The sequence below is a fragment of the Haemaphysalis longicornis genome, unplaced genomic scaffold, assembly GCF_048455015.1.
Source record: "Haemaphysalis longicornis isolate Haplotype H1 unplaced genomic scaffold, Haemaphysalis longicornis Haplotype H1 scaffold_2, whole genome shotgun sequence".
Taxonomy (NCBI): Eukaryota; Metazoa; Arthropoda; class Arachnida; order Ixodida; family Ixodidae; genus Haemaphysalis; species Haemaphysalis longicornis.
Window position 1 is genome coordinate 9966844 of NW_027526295.1, and position 20012 is coordinate 9986855.

Here is a 20012-nt window from a genome sequence, read left to right on the forward strand (position 1 = left end):
ATCTTGCTCAGAGCGCATTTTGTTCTGCACTTTGCGGGCCAGCATTATTTAAGTGCTGGAGCTGGAGCGTTCAAATTTCAGTGTGGGCTGCTCCTAGCAAGCCCACACTGAAGGGCCGTAAATATCGTGCTTGTGCAAGCTACCACTAAAAAGCAACTGGCGCACAAGTTTGAAGAAAAAAATGAAAACACTCCAAGTTCAGAGGCTTATTGAAAAAAAAAAAAAAAACACTTCTTCGATTTTGCTGAAATTCTCCCCAGATGGTCGGTCACCTGTGCATGTGCTTGAATGATCATTAAAAACCTGTAACACCATTTTGTTCCTGACGCGCCTACAGCGCGAGAAAAAAGCCTCGTCGGCCAGGTCTTCACAAGGTCCTGAGACACGAACTTCCACCGAATGTGCAGACACTTCATAATTTTTTGTGCCAAAGGCAAACGATTACTTATAGATAGTATTACGGAGAATTCAGAAGGGAAACAAATTGTCATATGAATTTTGGAACGAAAATAAACAATCTGCGCACCGGTAAACTTGTACAGTTTGAACAGAAAACGGAATTCATACTTAATCACAGTGCAAAGGACGGGACAGACAGAAAGATCAACCACTGGACAGGCGCTGTCCAGTGGTTGGCTGTGATTAAGTATGAACACGTACCAACTCGCCCAACTTGCAACTGTCCTACAGAGAAAACGGAACTCCAGGCTCATGCATATTAAAAAAAAAAAAAAAAAGGTTGTTCCAGTTTTATGAAGCTTTGCACAGATATTTTTCTCTAAACTAACTTGTGTGAGCCATTAAAAAAAGTCGCATAATTTTGATCACTGAAAAGCAAAAGAGCCTTCTCACGCATGCTCGTCACAAGGAGCTGAGACATGGAACGATGATTGTGACTTTCTGCAGGTTCCGCGCACGCTCGAGGGCGCTTTTTTGGTCACAGCTTGCTCCAATTGCCTTTGCTTTCGTATGCCATAAGCTGGTCTGTGCCGTTTTCTCACTGCACTTGGCAGTTTCAGTGGAGACACTCCAGGAAGGAGTCCATCAAGGTTCAGGTGCTCCACAGCTTCCTTGGCAGTCACAAAAATGTCGGCGTCAGGCTCGGATGTTTGCAGAGAAATTTCTTTAGTAAACTGCATGAAGCAGTGCTAAGTGGGTGAAGTAATCATCTTCACTCACTTTCTTGAAGTTTTCCTGGCGCAAAAGGTGTTTCAGAGCGCTGATGTCCAGGTCCTTAACACTGCGAAAGTTTTGTTTCTGCGGAATCCCCCGTCGATGCTTGTCGAGATAGTCTGCACAGTGCACTCGATGAAAGCTACTATTTACAGCCATTGAGCAGGGAAATAACGAACAAGATTGTTTATTTTCGTTCCAAAATTCATATGACAATTTGTTTCCCTTCTGAATTCTCCGTAATACTATCTATAAGTAATCGTTTGCCTTTGGTACAAAAAATTATGAAGTGTCTGCACATTCGGTGGAAGTTCGTGTCTCAGGACCTTGTGAAGACCTGGCCGACGAGGCTTTTTTCTCGCGCTGTAGGCGCGTCAGGAACAAAATGACGCAACATGTTTTTAATGATCACTGAAGCACATGCACAGCTGATCATCTGGGGAGAATTTCAGCAAAATCGAAGAAGTGTTTTTTTGTTTATTATAAGCCTCTGAACTTGGAGTGTTTTCACTTTTTCTTCAAACTTGTGCGCCAGTTGCTTTTTAGTGGTAGCTTGCACAAGCACGATATTTACGGCCCTTCAGTGTGGGCTTGCCAGGAGCAGCCCACACTGAAATTTGAACGCTCTAGCTCCAGCACTTGCGATAATACTGGGCCGCAAAGTGCAGAACAAAATGCGCTCTGAGCAAGATTTGGAAATTTATTACAAAAAACTACGGTAATGTTTTTCTAGCCAACGATATTTTGGGGGCGAAATGTACACCAGGCGTGGATTAAGCATTTCCCACCTGATGAGTGCATTTTTTTGGCAGACGTCGCCAAATTTGGCCGTAACACAGGGGCAGGTAGCGGCCGGGGTCCACATGGGTGCGTTCCAAATTTTTTTTCAGCCGGCCAAAATTTTTTCCGCTGAAAATATTTGTGAATCTGCACATTACATACATGCGGGAATGAGCTCAAAGAAGTTTCAAGCGAATTGAAGAGGTCGACCAGCCATGCTTTGTTCGATCTTATCTGAAAATCGCCAACACATCAGCCAACTTCCCTGGCCACGCCAATGCTGCCAGAAATGTCATGGACTGCCAAGCGCCGCGACTGCTGAATCTGCCTTGGATTCGGGTCTGAAGTCCGGTGACTGCATGCGGCGCTGACTGTGCACATGCAAGTGCTTCACAGCCCTCAGGGGCTTTACCTTTATACGACACACCGTGGGACAGCTCCTACCTGCAACAATGTGGTCACGCAGTTCATTCTTGCTTTTTCCGCTGGTGAGCAAACGCTATGGAAAGTGTATTCGCTCCCGTGACCCGTTTTTACTTGTGCTAGCGCCCACGGCTATGTTCTTAGGTGTTTCAAGTGCTTGCATTATTCAGGGAATTGTTGTTGTTAAGCGGCGACATCGAGGCAAATCTTGGCCGTTACTTAGCAAAGATTGCCAAACAACTAAGCAAGATCGCTCTCGATATCAAAGATATAAAAGAAAAACGACTCACTGACCATGAAACTAAACTGGATCAGCTTGCTTCCATGACCCAAACCATTCATGATCTACAAAGAAAGGTTGATGATTTAGAAAACCGTAGCAGAATGCCCAATTTAATTGTTTATGGGGTGCACGAAGACAACAAGGAGACTACAGAAGTGCTTGAACGAGCAGTTAATAAGAACATTTTCGAAGATATTCTCGAATTGCGCATCATCGCTATTGAAAAAATCCATTGTTTCGGCAGGCCATCACCAAACAAAACTTGACCGATAATCCTGAAACTTCTGGATCTGCGACAAAAAGCCGATACACTGAAGAGTGGACACAAACTTAGGGACGCTAACTTATCTATCGGCCACGATTATTCCCAAAGTGCACACTTTATCAGAAAAACGCTCTCGGACAGCGCTAAACTGAATCGCGAAAGAAAGGAGAAGGTATTGCTATCCTTCACTACGTTGTACATTAGCAAAAAGTTTACGTTTGGGACGAATCTGGGAATGAAAGAGTGCCACTTAAAAGAAACGAACCAGGCGACTCGGCAACTGCAGGATCCTGTGACGAGGATGCGCGCGCATTTGACACCATCGCAAGCGTTTCCCAAAATGAAGAACGTGCAGTGCCTTCTCTTAACTCTTTGAGGCTTGCCTCAAAAAAAAACGAAGCCGAGCAGCTCGAAATCGCCCTCCTGCAATATGACCCACATGTCACAATCCTGACGGAAACACAAGGATATTACGGACAACTTACTAGTTTTTCTACCATCATATGAAAGACAGACAGACAGGTGGTGGGGTTGCGGTTCTTGTGAAGGAGCAATTCCAAGCTTATGTACTTGAAGACATTGTAGATCTAGAATGTATTTGCCTGAAACTATCCTTTATGCTCTCTATAGACCTTCATATGTCTCGCCTGATTACTTACAAAAGTTACAAACTCATAAGTCCCGACATACGAACACCAAGGTATTCCTAATACTAGGTAATTTCAATTTATTACCTGGCCTAAACTGGGACCATTTGCATTACTTATGCTGTCACATGATCTGGTCCAGTTGGTGTAAGAACCCACTCTCAAGCAGGGCAAGAGTAGTTCCATCCTAGACCTGGTGTTCTTGCCACGAAGTTTTCACGACTTCAGTTTGCCTACTGAGGAAGGGCTTTCTGATCATTACCTCGTAAAGACTGAAATTAGCATAGACTCACCTTCTGGCAGCTCTCAACAAGGCGTGCGCTGTTTTAAAGACTTTTCCCGCCCTAATGACGCCTCTGTGATTTTGAGCTTCGATAACCCTGACGCATGCGTCCTCTGGGACCAGTTCAAGGCCATTTTCCACTTTTGTATAGACAACTTTGTACCAAGAACCAAAAAATGTACACAAGCACACGCCTTGGACGACGCGAGAGACCATTCAACTGAAGCGTAGGATCAAGTGATTAAAAAAACTGAAAAAGGAACTTGCAAGCGTAGTGAAACAATCTAAACATTACTACTTCAACGTATTGCTGCCAAACTTTATCAGAAACGCCCTACAAAATTTTGGAACTACATAGGTGAAAAGAAAAAGCCAATATCTGAATCAAAAATTCGTGATGCAATAGCTACTTATGAGACGGCCATTGCTCATCATTTCAATGACTACTTTCACAGTGTATACTCTTGTTCCCAACCCTGTACCCAAACAGCTGCAACTATTCACTCATCAGACGCCGACTTCATTTCTTATCACGGTATTGTTTTTATGTTATCGAACTTGAAAACTTGAACTGATTATCATCAGGTCCCGATGATAATCCAAATGTATTCCTCTGCAGATATGCCGAGTCTTTGGCTAAATTTCTTGTTATTATGTTCCGTGCTTTGTTCTTAACTGGGAAAGTCCCAAGCGACTAGCAGATAGCCCGAGTCGTTCCCATTTATAAACAACGCTGCCGGTTTTCAATAGATAACTACCGACCTATATCGTTACTATCAACGCGTTCAAAAATATTGGAGCACATAAACAATTTTCTTCAACGTAACTCCGTACTAGCGCAGATTTAGGAAAGGATATTCCATGTCCACACAGTTGGTCTCTGCTATACACTCCTTCGCTTCGGTGCCAGACTGCAATGGCCACATCGATACAATATTTTTGGATTTTAGTAAAGCCTGCGACAAGGTCCTTCATCACAGTTCAATCACAAAATTAAGGAATATTGGACTTTCTAATGTTATTGTTTCATGGATAACGGACTACAATTTGTCTCGCTCGGCGATAAAAAATCTGACTTTCTTCCAGTTCGCTCTGGTGTTCCCCAAGGAAGCATCTTGGGACCATTGCTTTTCTTACTTTTTGTTAATGATATCGTGTATGAAGCTTGCCCCGGTGTGGAAATGCTGTTTTCTGCTGACGACTGTGTCCTATTTTGCAACATCGGCTCTCCAAATGACCAAGAAAAGCTCCCTAGAAGACTCGGCAGAATAACTGATTGGTGTTCCAGCTGGGGAATGGTTTTGCACACAGGTAAAGGCGTCCCAATGCGCATTGCATGCAAGAAAGCGCCTTTAAAGCTTTCACTACATGTTGGGATCATCATCACCATTAAAAGAGGTCACTTCTGTAAAATATTTGCGTCTGACATTAACAAATACTTTATCATGGAACGATCACATTGACCATGTATGTTCATCACCTTTTCGTAAGCTGTGTCTTTTAAGACAAACTTAAAGCTGCGCCCTCTAATGTTAAGCTGTTCAATTATTATTCCTTGATTAGAACAAAACTTGAGTACGCGTACATAATTAGGGACCCATTCACATCTTCTAACATCAGTAAGTTAGAAAAAATCCAAAGGAAAGGCGCCGGGATCATATATTCTAAATTTTCATCTTATAATTCCCCCTCAGACGTAGTGCATGTTAATAACATTCCATTACTTCAGGCACGTCGGAGGAAACGCCGCTTAGATTTCCTTTCTCTTCTCATCAATAGAAAGCTTGGGCTAGACCTCAGTAATTACTTAATTCTACACGGCACGATCACCCGCAAAATTTTACGCCATATTTCGCTCGCACATACCTGTCCAAGTTCTCTTTTTTTCCCCAGACGATAAATGATTGGAACGCTGACATTTAATCCCGTAGTGTTAACTCCCTTATTTGACGTTCTCATGTTTATTGTGTATTGTTGTTTATGTTCTGCTTTTTGTTTGCGTCTTGTTGTAAAACGCCTGTCCTGCTTGGACCTATGAAAGGTCTGCAGCATGTACAGGTGCCCCAAAAATAATACGGAGCACGGGAGCGGTGGCCGGAGCACGCAAAACTGCATGCCAGCGCGATCTATGCGTAGATGCGCCGCAGATAGCGAGAGTGCGTGGGCACATCCGGCTGGCCCCTCTCGATGTTCTGACGCTCATCTTATCGTCGGCTCAAGCGAAGCCGCGCTGCTGCCACCCCGGCTCGGCAGGGGCGCTTTCGGAGCTTCACGAAGGCCTGTTTACGCGGAGCCAGCGAAGAAAGCTTCATCTTCAGCGGGGTCCTCTTTCTGCTTCGTCATTAATGCCACCGGTTTCACTATATATGGGTGCCTGCCGTGCTTCGTGATCCGCTTGATTTCGAATCATGTGCTAGAATAATGCCTGGCTCCAGCTAGCGCATAAAATGAGCAAAAAACAAAAATTTCATGCACGCACTGGCTGCGTTGCCTTAACGATACAAATGGGCGATCCAATAAAATGGGAAGTGATACTTTTGGACTCCAGTTACTTCAACTCAAATACGGAGACACAAACCTGTGACAAGTGTGTGGCGCCCCCCATCCCTGATATTCGTTGGCCGCTAAGTTCAGTGGCCCCACCAGGCTCGGTGGACAACCTTGTGTGTGGCCGGGCAATAAACACCTCCGAGGACGGCTGCTCGGGGGTCAGTCACCGTCACCACCAGCACGCTGCATGTCGTCTCTCGGCTGGAGGGTACCCCTACCCTCCCAGGTTCACGAACGCGGGACTAGATCGTGACACTGGCGACGAGGATGGGATCCGTCGCCACTGACGCCACTCGTCGCCATTGACACTGGCGACGAGGGAAGAAGCCCGCGGAGCGGCCGAAGCCACCATGAACGCTGCCCCCTCAAGCCAGCCGCCATTACGCCATGCCGCTGTACGGGAGGCTCGAGCCGTTCGAGGGTGAAGGGTCCGCCTGGCCGGTCTACGAGGAGCAAGTCGGCGTGTTTTTCCGGGCGAACGACACACCCGAGGCAAAACAGCGCGACATCTTCCTGGCCAGCTGCGGGACCCGCGTCTTCGCTCTCCTGCTCGACCTGCTCAAGCCGGCCACGACGCACGAGAAGTCGCTGGGTGAGCTGCTCGCGACGCTACGCTCGCACTACAGCCCGGCTCCGTCGACGTTAATGGAGCGTTTTCGCTTCAATAACCGGAGCCGCCGAGACGGAGAGACGCTCGGGCAGTTCGTCGCAGCGCTGCGAGGGTTGGCGAGCGGCTGCGCCTTCGGGGAGCAGCTCGACTCGCTGCTCCGGGACCGTTTCGTCTGCGGCATCAACGACCCCGCCATGCAGACGCGACTCCTGGAGCTTCCCGACCCCTCGCTGGACGACGCCGTGAAGGCAGCGCTGGCGATGGAGGCTGCGGCCAAGGACGCGGGCGAGATAGCGTGTGCGGCCGGCGCACCGTCGGCGGAGGCGGCGGTGAACAAGATGGCGGCACGGCATGGCAGGTGCGTTCGCTGCGGTGGTGACCACCCCCCCTCCCAGTGCCAGTTCGCGCAAGCGGAGTGCTTTGCGTGCGGAAGAACTGGGCACATTGCTCGGGCGTGCCGAGGGGGGACGACGGCAGACGGACGGAAGCAGCAGCCGGCGTCGAGCACAGGTTCCGCGCCAGCCCAAGGCCAAGGGAGTCGGCGCAAGGGTAGGCGGCGGGGGCGTGCGGCAGCAGCTTCGGGTGCAACGGCTGGGCTTCACGTCGTGGCCGAAGACCCGCAGATGTTCGACATGTGGCACGCGGCCACAGTGCAACCGCCGGTGCCACCATACTGGCTGACCGTCGAAGTCTGCGGGCGCCCCATCTCCATGGAGCTGGACACAGGGGCCAGTGTGTCTGTCATGGCCGGAAAGCCTTCAAGCGCACCTTCCCTGGCGTGGCCGTCGAGGCGTCGGGCGTCATGCTGCGCAGCTACTCCGGACAGCTCGCCCAAGTCGAGGGTCAAGCCCAGGTCAGCGTCCGCCTTGGCGACAGGGAGGCCACCCTTCCCCTGTACCTGACCAAGGGGCCGTCACCGACGCTGCTGGGCCGGAACTGGATCCAGGCGTTGGGCGTGAGGCTGCCGGAGTACCAGGAAGCAGTGCATGCAGTGGCAGACGTCCCCGGCCTCCTGACCAAGTTCGAGGCCCTGTTCCAGCCCGAGGTGGGGACATTCACCGGCAGGGCGGCAAGCATTCAGGTGCCAGAGGGAGCACTGCCCCGTCCAGCCCGACTGCATGGACGGTGTCATCGAGCAGCTGCTGCACCGGCGAGAGGCCGGCACCAACGGCGGCGGGGTGCTGGGCACCAACGGCCGCCTGCTGCACCTGGTGGTGCTGGGTGCCAGGGCCAGCGCCCAGCAGGTGGCACAGGCTATGCGGCAGGTGCTTCCGCAGGGTTTCCGGCTCGACGACAAGGCCCAGTACGCGCTGGATTTCAAGATCGACGGCGACGTGGGCCTGCCGCACAACTCGTTACACACGGAGCCCCTGCCCCACAGCTGCCTGTGCGTGTACACCAGCCAGCCGGGGCTGGAGTACATCCGCGAGAGCCTCGAGAAGACCCTGCTAGCCAACCTGGAGCAGGAGAACCGGCTGCCCTTCCACGGCCTGCCCCTGGTCATGGTGTTTGCGGGCCAGGGGGACTTCCTGCGCGAGGAGGTCGTCAACCGGGCCAAGAGCCTGCAGTGCCCCTTCGTGGACGACGGCGGCGGCCTGGACCCCGTGCGGCTGGAGCAGGCGCTGTGCGCGCTGGTGGAGAGCATCGAGCGGCTGCACATCTACCAGGCGCTGCCCGCGGTCGCGGGGCCCCGGCTGGACATGCGGCTGATGCTGTGCATGCTGTGTGGGGACCCGTACGCGCCCGAGTAGGTGCTGGCGCCCCTGCTGGCGCAGCCGCGCTGCCTGGCCACGGGCCCGCTGCACTGCCTCAGCCTGGACTCCTTCAAGGGGAGCCAGCTTCACCGACCGCTGCCAGCACAGCACCAGGGGCTGGTGCTACTCGCGCCACTGCGGCACCACGCGCAAGTCCTTCGACACCGGGAAGGCTGACAGCTGGTGCGAGCGTGACACAGGCAGCACCTAATGCTGCCACAACGGCCTCGACACCTGTGCTCCGGCGGAGTGAGAGACTGCGGAGACCTCCGGACCGGTACTCGCCGGGGGGACAGGTGTTTTGTGTTTGTGTAGGACAAACAAACTTGGGGGTGAGGGGTGTGACAAGTGTGTGGCGCCCCCCATCCCTGATATTCGTTGGCCGCTAAGTTCAGTGGCCCCACCAGGCTCGGTGGACAACCTTGTGTGTGGCCGGGCAATAAACACCTCCGAGGACAGCTGCTCGGGGGTCAGTCACCGTCACCACCAGCACGCTGCATGTCGTCTCTCGGCTGGAGGGTACCCCTACCCTCCCAGGTTCACGAACGCGGGACTAGATCGTGACAAAACCTACACAAATTCACTTAAAAATGAAGTGTGTCCCGGCTTGAGAAGGCAGTGATTGGGCATATTTTGCCACAATGCTCGGTGAAATGAATCAAGGGCGGTTGCCACTGAAGCAAATTCTGAAGCAACCCTTTTTCTTGTCAAGAAATTCTCTTTCAACTATTTGTTTAATTGTCAGTACTTTTGATTCATTTTTCAATCAGTGCGAGATATTGTCGGAAAGCCCTCGCTAAGTTCACTATATTACCGATTTTGGCAGTTCATTGAATTTGATATAATGAAGCCTATTTGTTTTGAAGCAACTGGCCTTTACTCCACTCACTTTCTCAATTCTTTTGAGTGGCGCTTAGAACCTTCGCAGCAACGCAGCCAGTACGCGCATGAAATTTTTGTTTTTTGCTCTTTTTATGCGCTAGCTGGAGCCAGGCATCATTCTAGCCACATGATTCGAAATCAAGCGGATCGCGAAGCACGGCAGGCACCCATATATAGTAAAACCGGTGGCATTAATGAGGAAGCAGAAAGCGGACCCCGCTGAAGATGAAGCTTTCTTCGCTGGCTCTGCGTAAACAGGCCTTCGTGAAGCTCCGAAAGCGCCCCTGCCGATCCGGGGTGGCAGCAGCGCGGCTTCGCTTGAGCCGACGATAAGACGAGCGTCAGAACATCGAGAGGGGCCAGCCGGATGTGCCCACGCACTCTCGTTATCCGCGGCGCATCTACGCATAGATCGCGCTGGCATGCAGTTTTGCGCGCTGCGGCCACCGCTCCCGTGCTCCGTATTATTTTTGGGGCACCTGTACATAAATAAATAAATAAATAATGCTTTTTTTATAAAAGGCAGCTGATTGTTTCAAGAGTCAGAAATAACCCATTAACCATAATCAATCACGTTTATCTCACATTTCTTGCAAGCCTCAGTGTTTCTGCAGTTCATAAAATCCGGATGTCTGAAGCACAAACACGCGAAGGAAGTAACAAACAAGAGAAAAAAAAACACTGTGACAAGCTGAACATCTGTCGCCTTGGTGACTTTTCGAAAAGACGGCACCCGATGACCGCCTCCCTCAAAGTGGCCGGGGCAGTGTGTCAGTTGGGCGGCGCTAGCAGACGACGCGTCTCTAGCACACAAGACAAATGCCGACAAAAATGAACTCAGTAGCTACAGTCAAGTCCACTTATAACGAAACTGTGTATAACAATATACCGGATATAACAATGAACAGCTATGGCACCGTCCACTTTCGTATGCATTCTACGGTAAAATAAACCGCTTATTTCGATGCTTCAGTGCAGCGATATCGGATATAATAATTGAATTCAGCTACAGCGTGCACGGAAATTTCAAGCTGCCGCCACCTCTCTGCACTGACGGCCTGCGCTGCGAGCCGTGATGCACCTCGCACCCCTTCCGCCCCTCGGACGCTTACGAGGAAGCGAGAGGAAGGGCAGGGCACTTTTCCTTCTGAAACTCCTTCCCGGAACTACCGCTTTGACAACGTTCCCATGCCCGGCAGCACTCACTCGCACGTTCGCCTACATTCTTCACCTGTTGTGTGCACCGCTTTGGATTTGACCGGGTGCCTCTTCAACCGCCTTCGTTTTTTAGCAGAAGGGACGTCAGGGCCAATGTTTTGAAAATGCCTCACTGAAGATGATGATTGTCTTTTTATGGCGCAAGGCCGACGAGGGCAAAGAGCGCCAGAAACAATTGTGATTTAATAAAAGCGATGAGAATTAAAATTACAATTGTAAACTAAAGTGATGCAGAAGCTGTTTAAAAACAAATGAGATGGCTGGTGTAGAGGGCCAGGTTGTAATTACGTGCAGTATGAAATGAGCTGTAAAAAATTAATCTCTTTTAAAAACTTCGAAACATACTTAAAAGGAATTGTAGCATTGTCGGCTCAAAAATGTGAGGGGTGGAGTGGGATGTGTTGTCTGTATAGTTGTGGAAAGTGTTTGCGTCGAGTTGTGGTGAGTGCATTACATTGAATTAGGATGTGGATTACGGATAGGTGTTCTCCACACCTGCTACACAGAGGTCTTGGGGATCCAGTGAGCAGGTGGGAGTGTGTAGCATGTGTGTGGCCTATCCGTAATCTGGCTAGTGTAGCTTCGTTGAATCTGTTGTGTGTGTCTGTTGTGTATCCGCCCAAGTGTGGTTTTATTAGGTGTAGTTTGTTGTCTGTCAGTTCGCTCCACTGTGTTTGCCATGTTTTACGAAGTTGTTCTCTGATGTGTGGCTTGAGGTCTGTGTAAGGTAGTGGTGTTATGTCCACTGTGTTCGTCAGTGCAGCAGCGGCGGCACTTTTATCCGCCAGCTCATTTCCGCGTATCCCACAGTGGCCCGGAACCCAGCACACAATCACTTCGAGATTTGAGGCGTACGCGGACATAATGGTCCTAAAAAGAAGATTGATCACATAATTTTTAGACAACTTTCCAGATGATAGCGCGCGCACAACACTCAAAGAATCTGTGTAAACGATGGATTTGGGTATTTTATGTTGAAGGATGTGATTCAGAATGAGGAGCATGCCATACGCCTCCGCCGTGAAGATACTACTAAGTAAATTCATAGTCTTAGAGATGCTTAAGTTTGGTCCGTGTGCCGCAGAGGACACAGCAGAAGCAGTCTTTGAGGCATCGCTATAAAATTCTAAACACTGATACTTTTGCTGTAGGGACAAAAAGTGCTGCAGAATCGCACTTTGTGGAACCCGGTTTTTCTGGATTTGTGTAAAAGATGTATCACAAGAAACTGGGCGGAGATGCCACGGTGGTAAAAGGTCCGTAAACGATGAATTGTAAGTCTAAAAACGAGAAGTCAAAGTCAGAAGCTTCCTTCCTCGCTCTAAGGGAGAAAGGTACAGAAACAGATGGACGATTTAAAAACAGTTGCAATGAGGAAGTATCGTTAAATACTGGTTTAAAAGGATGGTTACTAATTGATGAAATTTTAAAAGCATATAATAGGTCTATGTAGATTCGCTGATGTTCTAGGCACCATTTATCACACTCAGCGTACAGGCTCTGGACCGGGCTAGTGCGAAACGCACCTGACGCGAGCCGAAGCCCCAAGTGCAGCAATGGGTCCAGCATTTTCAATGTGGTTTTTGTTGCTGACCCATACACCACACTCCCGTAGTCCAATCTTGAACCTATTAAGCTGGTAAATACAGGCAGCAGGAGTTGTTTGTCTGCACCGTATGCTTGGTGTGAGAGGACCTTTAAAATATTCATTGTTTTTAGGCATTTATGTTTAAGTTGTTTAATGTGAGATATAAATGTTAGTTTTTCGTCAAACACTACTCCTAAAAACTTGTGTTCCTTTTTAACAGGAATTGATAGGCCGTTCAGCTTGATCTCAGGATCGGGCCGGATCGCGCGCAATTTAGAAAACACAACACAGGTGCTTTTAGCTGGATTAAGTTTAAACCCATTTCGGTCTGCCCAGCTAGCTAGTTTATTGGCACCAAGCTGAATTTGCCGTTCACAGATAGACATGTTACATGATTTAACTCTTTCGGGACCGCTCCTATAGGCCATCGGTCACATATGATCGATGGTTTCGCGAGCCTGCAGAATAAAAATTTTCGCTCGATGGAACACCTAGCGACATCTAGGAGATAGTTTGAAAACTATAGTTTTCTCTTTTGTGAAGTTTCTTTTTTTATCGCCAGGCGGCAACGCATCAGATATTTTATTCTGACGGGCGGTGGTTCCGAATGTAAACATACTCACGCGCGAGCGCGATAAGAGATCCGCGTCGTCTCGTCTCGCATATCTTCGCCTTCTACTGTTGATTTTGACGGTGAGAGTGGCAGTGAAGAGTCGAAATGCGACTTTAGAGATCGCATTTCAGCTCAAGTGAGGATACGGGTGTCGATCAGCCTGGAACATGAATCGCGCTCAAAGGTGGGTGTTGGTTTCGGTTTCAATTGGCTCTGGAGTAGGTATGTGCGCTCGAAATATGTTCTGGCTAGTTTATATCTGTTCGCTAGGGTGTTAACTACCTATTGTGGTGATCTCCTGCCACCAGCACAGAAACGGATCAAGTTTTCGCCGAGCCGAGAGCCCGGCGTGTACCTGGGCGACGACGTAGCCATGGCCCTAGTGCCAAAGAAATCACACACAAAACAAAACACCAGTTACACCTAGCCGCATCAAACTTTCGTGATGAATAAACAAAGCATTGTGTTAGATTTTGTATATACTGAAATAATTTTATTCTTTTTAATTATTCTTAGATTTACGCTTTTTTCTATCTTCTTCAGTAGTTTTTTTGCGAAGTTCTTACTTTCTGATTTTTTCATGGTGCTATCGTCAGTGTTGAAGTAAAACACGGTATTGTATGTCAAAGAACATATAATTAGCTGCATTTTGGTATATGCTAAAGCAGGATGGTATCTTTGCTTCATGTAATAAAATATTTTTACCGAGACCTCCCTTTTTCATCACTTTTTCCGGCGGTCCCGAAAGAGTTAAAAGATATTTGAACATCATCTACATACATAAAACAGGATATTGTTGGTGGCAATGCCTTTCCAAGCGAGTTCATCTTCACTATAAACAATGTGCAGCTCAAAACTCCACCTTGAGGCACGCCATTTTCTTGGACATGAACCCTAGAGAGTGCAGACCCAACTCTCACACGAAAGGTTCGCTTGGACATGTAACTGCCAAGTGTGTTTAGCATGTTGCCCGACAAACCTAACGACTTCAGATCACTGAGGATGCCGTAGCGCCAAGCGGTGTCGTAGGCTTTTTCAAGATCAAAGAACAGTGTAATGCAGTACTGCTTATGAACGAATGCATCCTTTATATATGATTCTAAGCCAACGAGTTGATCATTTGTGGATCGCCCTGCCCGGAAGCCTGCCTGGCAGCTCTCGAGAAGACCGTTGTATTCCAGGAAATATACAAGTCTCTTGTTTATCATCTTCTCGAGAAGCTTGCAGAGGCAGCTTGTCAGGGCTATGGGACGATAACTTGCAGGGGAGGTGGGATCCTTCCCCTCCTTGAGGAAGGCCACTACTATGGCCTCCCTCCAAGACCTAGGTAACCGCCCCGAAATCCATATTCTATTGTATAGGTGTAAAAGTGTTTCTAAAGTGTCTCGGTGTAAGTGTTGTATCATAGTGTATGTGATGTTGTCTGCGCCTGGAGCTGAAGGCTTACAAGTGTTGAGAGCGGCCCTCAGCTCAAAAAGTGAGAACTCAGAGTTGTAAGACGTAGTTGATCTGTTCTTGTCACGTAGAGAGTTCTTTTCGGCAGATGTTTTGTGTTTCATCAAAGTGTCTGTGTAGTGTGATGAACTGGAGCCGTGTTCGAAGTGTTGTGCAAGTGCATTAGCCTGGTCTTCTAGTGTGTCCCCTGTTGTGCTGACCAGGGGCAGGCTATGTGTATTTTGTCCTTTCAGTTTACGTATACTTGTCCATACTTTACGTGTGTCTGTGTAGGAGTTTATTGATGTAAGAAAAGCGCGCCAACTCTCTCGTTTTGCCTCACGGCGCGCACGCTTCCCGAAAGCCTTTGCCCGTTTAAAAGAAATCATGTTTTCTGATGTGGGGTACCGGCGAAGGATACCCCAAGCTTTGTTCTGGGCCTCTCGCGCCCGCCGACAGTCGTCATTCCACCAGGGCCTCCTTGGGTGCCGCACGGCTCCGGAGGACTGGGGAATGGACTTTTCGGCGGCGTCGAGGATGTGCGCCGTGACGAGCTCGGTTGCCTCCTCTACGTGTAGGTGTCTAATGTCTGTGTAGTGCAGTTGAGATGTTTGTGTGAATGTGTTCCAGTTCGCTCTAGCTTCGTTGAACCTACTATGGGACAGAGAACTGTTTGGCCCTTTACCTATATATGTTAAGGATGTTGGGAAGTGGTCACTACCATAGGGGTTTGTGTCCACTCCCCATTCAAGAAATGGAATGAGTACTGCAGAGCCAATAGCAAGGTCAAGGTGTGAGTAGGTGTTGTGCGCTATATTATAGTATGTAGGCTGTTGCTTGTTAAACAGGCATGCTCCCGATGATGTTAAGAACTTTTCGATGAGGCGACCTCGGGCATCTGTTCTAGAAGAGCCCCACAGAGGATTGTGTGCATTGAGGTCACCCATTAAAATGAAGGGTTCAGGTAACTGATCCACAAGAGCCTTGAACTCGGAGCTCAACAAGTGATAGTCTGGTGGGATGTAGAGGGAGCACACCGTGATTAGCCTATTAAAACTTATTACTCGGATTGCAACAGCCTCTAGGACAGTGTTCAGCTGGATGGTGTGACATGCCAAGGATTTGCGGGCAACGATGGCCACACCACCAGAAGAGTATGTGCAGCCGTCTCTGTCCTTTCGGAACACCAGGTAACTATTTAAGAAATTTGTGTGTTTTTTATTCAAGTGTGTTTCCTGGAGACACATGACACTTGGCTGATTGGAGTGCAGTAACTCGCATACATCATCCAGGTTCTTAAACAGGCCTCTACAGTTCCATTGTATTAAATTTTCTTTTCCCATTATTTTATGTTAGGAGCGACTGAAATGTGTGGTTATGTGTCGTTCGGGGCGGTTACTCTGGCTGGCTTCTTTCTTTCTTGGGATTGTGACGTCCGATCCCGTCCCCTCCGCTGCGCAGCAGCGACGAACGGATTGACGTCCATTTTCTCTTCAGATGTCCTCGGAGTTGCCGACTTGTCGGGCTCCTTGGACTGTGGACCCTTTCGGGGGCCCTTTTCTGGGGCCACAACCGCCAGGGGTGCCAAGGGTGGCACAGGCGGTGGGGCGGAGGTGGAAGCACCTGCCGGTCCCTCCGCGTCCATTTCCTCCGTGCCATCAGGTGAACTGGGGGCCAGAGGAGTGGAACCGGAAGGAGCGGCACCACTCCCAACCGTGTTGGTTGCCACCGCAACCGCTGAAGGTTCCCCCTGCGGCACGGTGACGGATTGAGCTGCCAACAGCAACTCAGCGGGGGGCTCGGGCCGGGCACAGTCTGCGCCGCAGTACTGTGTCCCTGCCGAAGCAGAACGCCGCTCCGCCCCCCGGCGAGCTGCGTCTGCGTACCTCCCCAGGGGGAAAGAGGCGAACCTCTTTCGCGCCTCCGGGAAGGAAATGTTCTCGGTTACTTTTATGTTTATGATTTTCTTTTCTACTTGGAATTTTTCGCAGGTGCGGGAGTATGCTGGGTGGGGTCCCTGGCAGTTGGCACAGGTGAAGACCTGTGTGTTGCAATTATGAGTGGGGTGATCGTTCTGGGCGCATTTGGCGCAGGTTAGTCTTCCACGACAAGCGTTAGTGCTGTGACCGAACCGCTGGCACTTGAAGTAGCGGCGCGGGTTCGGAATGTATTGATGGACTGGGCAACGGATGAATCCTGCATTTATGTGTTCTGGAAGTGTGGATTGGTCGAATGTTAGGATGATGTGCTTCGTGGCTATTTCTTTGTTGTCTCTCCGGATTGTGATCCGCCTCACTGCCGTCACACCTTGATCTTTGAGGCCCTCGAGGAGGTCGATGTCTGTCTCGTTTAGGAGATCCGTCTCAGAGATCACACCCTGCGAGCTGTTGAGGCTGCGGTGGGGTGTGATCCTGACATCTAGATCGGCCATGCGGGTTTGGTTGAGAAGACTTGTTGCCTGTTGCTGATTATTGAGTTCTACTAGGAGTTCACCAGTTCTTTGTTTTTTAGCCTTATAAGATTTGCCCACAATGTTTTCAAGGAATTTCGAGATCAGAAATACAGACTTGGAAGTGATGGGGTTTTCTTTTTCTGTTGATTCGATTATTAGGAAGCGGGGGTAGTTGTCCGGTTTGGGGGCAGCGATTGCAGGGAGTAGTGGGAAGGAAACTTCGGTGCGGCCCCTTTTCAGGGACCGATCGTGTTTGGAGGGGGGTTTTGAAAAAGCCATGAATTAATAAATTCTATTCGGCCGTGGTTCATCCACCCACCCCGGGGCCCAACAAGGGGACGCGACAGGTACTTGCAAGCAGGGCCTGCCTGCGCCAGATTTACACCACAGCTATAACCACATATGGCGTAACACAGGGTTGTTAGCCACACCAGGTTAACCCTAGCCGCCAAGAAAAGGAGAAGAACCAAGAAGAGAGAAGGTGACAGGAAAGTTGTTAGAAAGAGGATAGGAAAGTAAAAGATGTAGAGGAGGACAGGAAGAGGCGACTGCCGATTTCCTCCGGTCGGGTCAGGCTGGAGGTGCCGTCTACGTGAAGCGTGGGCCAAAGTGGTGTGTTGCCTTTGCCGAGGGGCCTTAAAGGTCCAAACACTCGGCATTGGCTCAACCACCAGGTTCCCCTTTTCCCCGGACACGGCTCTGCCACGCACGGCTAGACGTGGGTGCTCGGGGTCCGTGGTGTCACACATACACCAAACATCTGCCTTGCGCAGATGCCCCCTGCGGGGCTCACTGAAGAGGCGATTGTTGCGCGGATACATGCTACAGACAGCAGTGACAGTGACGATGCGGTTGTGCAGCCTACTTGGGTAGTGTCTTTCTATCTGCACCCTGCCTATTCCACTGCAGTGGGATGTGACTGCATTCTGACTAATGTACCTAGCTACAGCCAGGCGAGTGTTGGTGCATTCAGCGATGTGGTGGCCACAGGGTTGCGGACTTGGTCTAGACGTAGTACCTGGTGCGGCTTGTGGTCGAAGGAGAGGGGTGTGGCCTGTCCCCGGTGGTCAGCCAGCACCCCGCGGGAGTCACCCACGTTGGCCACCAGCAGCCGCCTGCCGTGCACCAGGGCCACCAGCAGCGTCGACCCTGCACAAGCACCCACCCACAGGGGGGAGGCGTCAGCACCTCCAGAGGGGGAGGCGCCTCTGTCCCCTCCATGGCCCTTCTGCCCCCATTGCCCGTCTTTCCAGAGGCATGTCCTGCTCCTGCAAGTTGCACATGCTTGTGGAAGGGCCGGTGTCCCACCTGTGATTGCTGTGCTGCCGTGTCAGTGCACATTGCTCGTTGGTCTGCGTGGTGAGCCTATTGCGTAGCAGGGAGGCCCTGAGCCTTGCAGTCTCACAGCCAGCAGGACGTCGTGCGGTGGGCGACCGCTGTTTCAAGCCCAGGACATCATTACGAGGCACACAAAAAGATTTCTTCTAGCAGCAGTCGCTGATCGCAACACCATGCTCCAAGACAACCTGACTACAGCAACAGTACTGCAGCAGCCACTCGAGTGAGTTGCCACAGTGCAACTAACAAGGACAAAGTGTCTGCATGTCCCTCCCTTGCCCCTATCCTTACGTGATGCGCTGTAATGCAGAACAAACAACTGACCCATTTTTCAACCTCAAAAGGGACAATGATATGTGATGAATGGTGCAACTCTAGATGGAACAGTCCATCTCTTCACACACACACGAAAAGACCAAATTAAACAGACGGTCAGGAGAATTCCTTCGTCTCCTTTGTGGCTGCACTTTGCAGCTTAGGTTCAGCCCATGCAACCAACTACTCGGCTACTGGGTGTAAATACGGACCCTTAGATTGTGAACAGGACAAGGCACCATGCGTCATTCAAAGCTGCTGCACCAACCATGACATCCTGCTGGGCTTAAATGCGTCTTCATGCGAGTGCCTCAGCCTTCAGAAATGTGCTTCTCCCCACAGTGCATGGGCATCCTCAATTTACCAGTCCTGGACGGTCCGTGGGCAGTTTGAGAAGTGCGTTCGCACCGGAGGTCCCATAGGAATACATGGGGAAATCGAGCACCGGATAGCCTCTCGGGCAGTGTGCGGACGATGCGGGACTCACAATTGAGGAGGCCCATTGACTTTTTGTTGTTGCACAGGTTGTACAGGTCGCCCATGCTGGCAATTTGCTAAATTCAGCCCTGTGGATCTGCCACTGCACTGCTGTGCCTGGCCGCAGGAGGGATGGCAGTGCGAGGGTCTTTTCAAGCACCAGCTGGAAAACGGCTGCTGATCAAGTGGGAAAACCACAGACAGGGCCTACAAGTGCACGGACCACACTGCCCTGTTCCACGAGGGCCACTTCTGGCCCTTGGAGCCACAGCCCCTTTCATCCAACCCACCGGAGAGGTCCCTGCGAGGCTTGACGAGGGCCAGGAGGTCTGTGTCCAGCCGCAGGATCTCCTGGGTGAGCAGGCGGCCGAAGTCGGCCAGCAGGCGCTCTTCCTCCTGCCCCCCGTGCCTCTCCACGGCCTCCACCAGCCTCGGCATCAGGGACGAGAACAGCCGCTGCTCCGCAAACTCGGACGCCACCTGCGTGTCGGGCTGCGGCTTTAGTGTTTAACGCGCTGGGCTGGGAGGGTGCACGATCGCTCTTGCCCACCTTTAGCCTGCACAGGAATCTCGACACCTCCACAAGAAACCCACGTCCTCCGGCTCGGCAGCACAACCACTTAGCCCTGGCAGCACTGCCACCACGCAAGCTGGCTTCCCGCACAGTCCCAAACACATCAAGCAGCCCTGGGCACTCGGTCCAACCTGGCATGCATCCACCGTGTCATTTCCACCTGCCCCGCACCACAGCGCTACTTTGGGCGGCACTTTACATGCTGCTACGGGCGTGCAAACAGTGGAATCAATTCACACCAAGCATAGTGTTTCAATTGCAGTAGCAAAAACAAAAATGTTTGAATATCAATTCAAACGACAAAATGTCTGCCCCGTCTCATCCAGAGAATAAAAAAAGAGATTTTCAAATAT

The 20012-nt window shown here is 50.3% G+C and overlaps 1 protein-coding gene across 1 annotated transcript in view; it reads right to left on the reverse strand.

Annotated features, from left to right (window-relative positions):
• LOC144168736 (protein phosphatase 1L) overlaps nucleotides 1-20012 on the reverse strand; it is a 49749-nt gene that overhangs the window by 17939 nt on the left and 11798 nt on the right. Inside the window, exons 3-4 of the mRNA XM_077697686.1 lie at nucleotides 19376-19565; nucleotides 17974-18104 (exon numbers count right to left, since the gene is read on the reverse strand). Coding sequence (XP_077553812.1) covers nucleotides 17974-18104; nucleotides 19376-19565 — 321 coding nt within the window. The remainder of the gene's footprint in view (nucleotides 1-17973; nucleotides 18105-19375; nucleotides 19566-20012) is intronic.